At 41.4% G+C, this 5317-nt stretch overlaps 1 protein-coding gene across 3 annotated transcripts; it reads left to right on the plus strand.

Annotated features, from left to right (window-relative positions):
- Positions 1-788: 788 nt before the first annotated feature.
- LOC121584683 (zinc finger and BTB domain-containing protein 26) lies at positions 789-4704 on the plus strand. 3 transcript variants are annotated; one of them, XM_041900725.2, is made up of 3 exons: positions 789-1241; positions 1801-1958; positions 2152-4704. In XM_041900725.2, exons 2-3 carry the CDS (start codon positions 1818-1820, stop codon positions 3367-3369), a joined length of 1359 nt encoding a protein of 452 aa, XP_041756659.1. In that variant the 5' UTR covers positions 789-1241; positions 1801-1817; the 3' UTR covers positions 3370-4704. The 3 variants fall into 3 exon arrangements, with proteins under 3 accessions (XP_041756659.1, XP_041756658.1, XP_041756657.1); XM_041900724.2 differs by having other exon boundaries at positions 789-932; XM_041900723.2 differs by having other exon boundaries at positions 789-1958.
- The last annotated feature ends 613 nt before the right edge of the window (positions 4705-5317 follow it).

The following is a 5317-nucleotide window of genomic DNA, read 5'->3' on the forward strand; positions in this document are numbered from 1 at the left end:
AATAATTGGTTTGAATCTAGGTTGTACTATTAGAAATCGAGAAAATTAACAACTTAGTTTGAATTGTTCACTTCTGTCATTGAGCACGTTTGAGTGGTAAAGCGAACACATTCTAGAATCAAACCGTGAGCGAGAGCCTCAAATATCACATTCATTTGTATTCCTCCATTGTACATGAATTGCGGCAAAATTGGTTGCTGTTTCAGTCAGGTCACATTCGCGTGGGTCAAACAAAATCACCCTAATGAGTGGCTGACAATAGATCCTCCCACAATACAGGCGATGGCTGCAGGATGAAGTCGGTAAGTCAACTGCAGAAACTTGCAGTAGACAGCAGTCAAAACTTCATGACCTTTGATCACGTGATTTTGTAACGTTCATGTAGTTGACGTTCAGGCCCAAGTCGGACAATGATTTACCCCATAATGCAACACACTTTGAAAGGCTCGAATTTGCCCATTGCCTTCTTAAATCCCGTTCTGCGGAGTCTGCTTCGCAAGCGTTCCCGGAAGTCTCGCGATGTTGTGTCTCTGGGTTTAGAAACTCTGTGGCGGTGCCCCTCCTTACTGCTTTCCACTAGTTACCACAGCCACAAAGTAAAATTAGGCTATTATCGTTAAGAGTTCATGAAAAAAATTAATGTGCTTTTTGTTCGTAATTTAAGGTTAGGGTTAGGCATAAGGTTAGCAGTGTGGTTAAGGTTAGGGTTAGGTTTAAAATCTGAGTTTAGGAAAATAAATGGTAGAAATAGGCGGGGTTTATGACTTTATGGCTGTTGTATCCAGTGACGAACCTCTTTACTAGTACTTCCGCACTGAAGGCAAATTGAAGTATTTTTCAAGACTATTCTAGATTAAAAAGTAGATTAATGTAAAGTGATTTTACCGAGACAGTTTTCGAGGCGGGATTTTCCTATTGACAATAGACGATAGGTGAATGTTTTCTCTAGCGCTGAAAATGTAGTAATGCTGTTGTCTTTTCATTCGGGACACTGGTAAAATATGGCCACTGTTTTAGAGTCGTATCTAGATTCCCGTGATGAAGAGAAAGAACGCCGAGTAGACATAATATGCTTTTGCTTGATCGTTTCACTAAAACAATGAATGACGCCTAGCTATGTTTCTGATTGATCCAAAGGGAGTGACGTCTTTTTTTCTGAATGTTTATCAAACATCAGTTTGTATCTGACGAATAGGCACCGCGTTTTTTTGCTGTCAACCACGTCTCCTCTGCACAGCAGCGTAATAATAGGCCTAAAAATAATAATCCTACTATATTACCAATTGAGATGGGTGATTTTGGGATTGTTTTACGTCTTGATATGTTTTGATATGTTGGAGTTTTCCTATTGATCTCTTATAATAATGGCATTATTATTGTTAAAATATTTATTTTATAGTAAGAACGAATATATTATGTTATGTCATGATTTTCTATTTTTGACTTCTGTATGAGTATGGGACTTCTGTATGAGTATGGTACACTTCTTCTCATGACACTGCTAGTCATTGCTCAGAAACATAAATTAATGTTGCACTCTCTTCTCATCATGCTTGACCCTTATCATATTGTATGAGCCTTTATAATGTCTTATAAGCCTTTATAATGACATATTATGTCTCTCTAGGACATTTTCAACTGCCTCAAACTGGCTGTTATTAAATCAGGATCATTCTGATAATATAATACCTCATAAAGGGATCATATTCTTATAAAAGTCTTAAAATGCATTTTAACCACATAATATTCCATATACCTGTTATCAAATTAATTGCCACTGTGTTTTCTCTCTCCCACCAGGCCTGCAGGCAGCTGCCATGTCCATGGCCCAGCAGCAGAACCAGGTGATCCTCCAGTTCCGCTTCGGAACCTTCGGAGACTCTATGCTGCAGAAGATGAACCTGCTTCGCTGCCAGACCCGCTTCTGTGACGTCACCGTGCGCATCAATGACCTGGAGGTACGCATCTATCAATCACCTGTGTTTGTACACTTATTATAAGCATTCTCTGCTGCTTTTACTGTTTACCAAGTTTTAATATATTTTGTATCTATTTTGATTATTATTTTATTACGTACATCACCATGAGTTGCAGTCTCTGTATGAATTGTGCTATACATTTTATTACATTTTTTATAAATATTATTATTAGGTCCCCGGTCATAAGGTGGTGTTGGCTGCTGGTTCTCCCTTCCTCCGGGACCAGTTCTTCCTGCAGGACTCGTCCACGAGGGAGGTCCAGATCTCCATGACCCAGGAGGCGGAGGTGGGCCAGCGGCTGCTGCTCTCCTGCTACACGGGCACCCTGGAGCTGCCTGAGCTGGAGCTGGTCAACTACCTAACTGTGGCCAGCTTCCTCCAGATGGGCCACGTGGTGGAGCAGTGCACCCAGGCCCTCAAGAAGTTCATCCAGCCACGACACTGCCAAGTGAAACAGCAGCCTCAGGAGGAGGAAGGAGATGGAGGGACTCTCAGAGCCTCTCCCACCCAGAAAATACAGGAGCTGCCCCAAGCTCAGTTAATACATCGTGAGGAGGAGGATGATGAAGATGATGATGTGATAATTCAGCCGATGACCCCTCCCCAGAGGCAGAGGCGAGACAGGGGTGAGGGCGAGGAGAGCCCCATCACCATCGTAAAGGTGGAGGCCGTTTGTGAGCGGGTGTCGGAGATGTCTGAACGCTCCTCTGCCTCCATTGCAGGGTGCTTCCACACCAGCCCCCCATCATCGTTACACTCCCCTGAGCCCCAGCACTCCCTCATCAACTCCACCGTGGACACCCGGGCTGGCGAGATGACCATACCACAAATGCCAGGATACCCGCTCAGCCCCCCTCCACTACCCACCTCAGCCATTGGGAGACCTAATCTGGGGGGCCACCTACGAAACTCAGACAAATCACTTCAGTGGTACCACCAATGCCCAAAGTGTGCCCGCGTGTTCCGCCAGCTAGAGAACTATGCCAACCACCTCAAGATGCACAAGCTGTTCATGTGCCTGCTGTGTGGAAAGACGTTCACCCAGAAGGGTAACCTGCACCGGCACATGCGGGTCCACGCTGGCATCAAGCCCTTTCAATGCAACATATGTGGCAAGACCTTCACTCAGAAATGCTCTCTCCTGGACCACCAGAACTTACACAGCGGAGACAAGCCCCATCGCTGTAACTACTGCGACATGGTGTTCGCACACAAGCCCGTGCTCCGCAAACATCTCAAACAAATCCACGGCAAGAACAGCTTTGACAACGCCAACGAGCGGAGCCTACTACATGACGGGGTTCTGGATTTTGAGTATGGGCATCTGCAGGACTGTAGCATGGACAATAGCATGGACAATAAGCCTGTTGTTATGGATGACTCTCTTTAGTGCTGTATCACGTTTAATTTCTGCTGAGTCATAAATTAATAGCTGCGTAGTAATGTTAGCTTAATTGTAAACCGTATCGTACGGTACTTGAAGGTACAACACTGAATATTAGAATAAAAGTTACTGTATACAGTACATGTGTTCATATTTCATAACAATGTTAATTTAGTGAATGAGTTAACATGATATTTAAAAAGCTGCCCTGATTGTGTGTGGTGTCATTTTTGTAAACATGCAAATGCTTATTTTATTTATGAATAGACAACAGAATGTGAATCTGTTAGATTTTTTATCAGATGAAAGTAGCCAGCTTTAAAAATGTGTCATGCTGACATTTCTGTTAAGTCACAACAAGTGTTCTTAAGTGAAATGAGTGCCAAAAATATTTACTGAAATGATTTGTCCTCAGGAGGATTGTTTTGGCTAAGGTAGCCCACAGTAGGACCAAAGTGATGATAGTGTGTCTGTAAAAGATAATATGTTATTATTGTCGATTAAGCCTGTTTTGGAAATGGGTAGACAATAAATGTTGTATCTTGTATGAGTACGTGACATGTGGGTGAGAAGGATGAGGATGTTGTGTTTCTACTGTGCCATATCAGAGGAGCAGACACCCAACAGGAAAACAATGAGTCCCACATTACTTTAAGCGACACTAAAAGCTGATATATTTGCAATGTTATTAGATTGTTAGGTACAGGATAATTACAGTGTGTGTACACATTAGTACTTAGTACAGCCAGTTTGGGGCCAACTGTCAATTAAAATGTATTTGCAAATCTAATTGATAGCCTACAAAGTCCAAACATGTATAGTTGTAAGTACTATGCAACAATGTGTATCTACACTGTAATTACACTGTACCTGTCAATGTAACCACCATGTAAATACTAGTACACATTTTTTTCTGCACAATGGAACCAATCAAGTTACTGTAGTCAGCCTGCAACCCCAAAAGCATTACTATGCTTCCTACAGCAGATGGAGCCATTGTATACCATGTAATCTCACAACATGATGTGCTGTCTTTTGTATCCTCTGAGAACACTACATGTAGATGGCCATTGTTGTGGTTGTATCACTGATGTTACAGTACTGTATTTCAAGATTGTAAGATGATTTACGTTGATGACCGTACCTCATGCCACAGCATCAGGGTTATTATAATGTAGTAAATTAATGGACTCATCATGTTTACACTATTATTTTTATCTGCTCCATTTAGATATCAATATCCTATTGTACTTCATACCATGCCTTACGAATAGATGTATTCACTGTCACACTGATCTATTGTTTTAGTTACATACAGTACCAGTCAAAGGTTTGGACACACCTACTTGTTTTTCTTTATTTTTACTATTTTCTACATTGTAGAATAATAATGAAGACATCAAAACTATGAAATAACACATATGGAATCATGTAGTAACCAAAAAGGTGGTAAACAAATCATAATATATTTTATATTTGAGATTCTTCAAAGCAGCCACCCTTTGCCTTGATGACAGCTTTGTACACTCTTGGCATTCTCTCAACCAGCTTCATGAGGTAGTCACCTGGAATGCATTTCAATTAACAGGTGTGCCTTCTTAAAAGTTAATTTGTGGTATTTCTTTCCTTCTTAATGCGTTTGAGCCAATCAGTTGTGTTGTGACAAGGTAGGGGTGGTATACAGAAGATAGCCCTATTTGGTAAAAGACTAAGTCCATATTATGGCATCAGTCACACCTGGACTTCAATACTACCTTCATTACTTACCATTTATCTAGCACTCTGTTTTGTCAGTCATCAGGTAGGATTGTTTGTGTTTCCATGTCAGACGCTTCTCTTGTTTTGTATCGTTCCATGTTCGTTATCATTAAACTCACTAACTGCACCTGCTTCCTGACTCCCTGCGTCTACGTTACAGAATACTACCTCAACAAATGGAAGCAACAGTTAATCA

Source organism: Coregonus clupeaformis, chromosome 16, assembly GCF_020615455.1.
Source record: "Coregonus clupeaformis isolate EN_2021a chromosome 16, ASM2061545v1, whole genome shotgun sequence".
NCBI classification, from domain to species: Eukaryota; Metazoa; Chordata; class Actinopteri; order Salmoniformes; family Salmonidae; genus Coregonus; species Coregonus clupeaformis.

Coding starts and splice junctions, on each gene's coding strand:
- LOC121584683 (XM_041900723.2), top strand. CDS start 1,818: ATGTCCATGGCCCAGCAGCAGAACCAGGTGATCCTCCAGTTCCGCTTC. Junction 1,959..2,151: donor TGCGCATCAATGACCTGGAG/GTACGCATCTAT, acceptor TATTATTATTAG/GTCCCCGGTCATAAGGTGGT.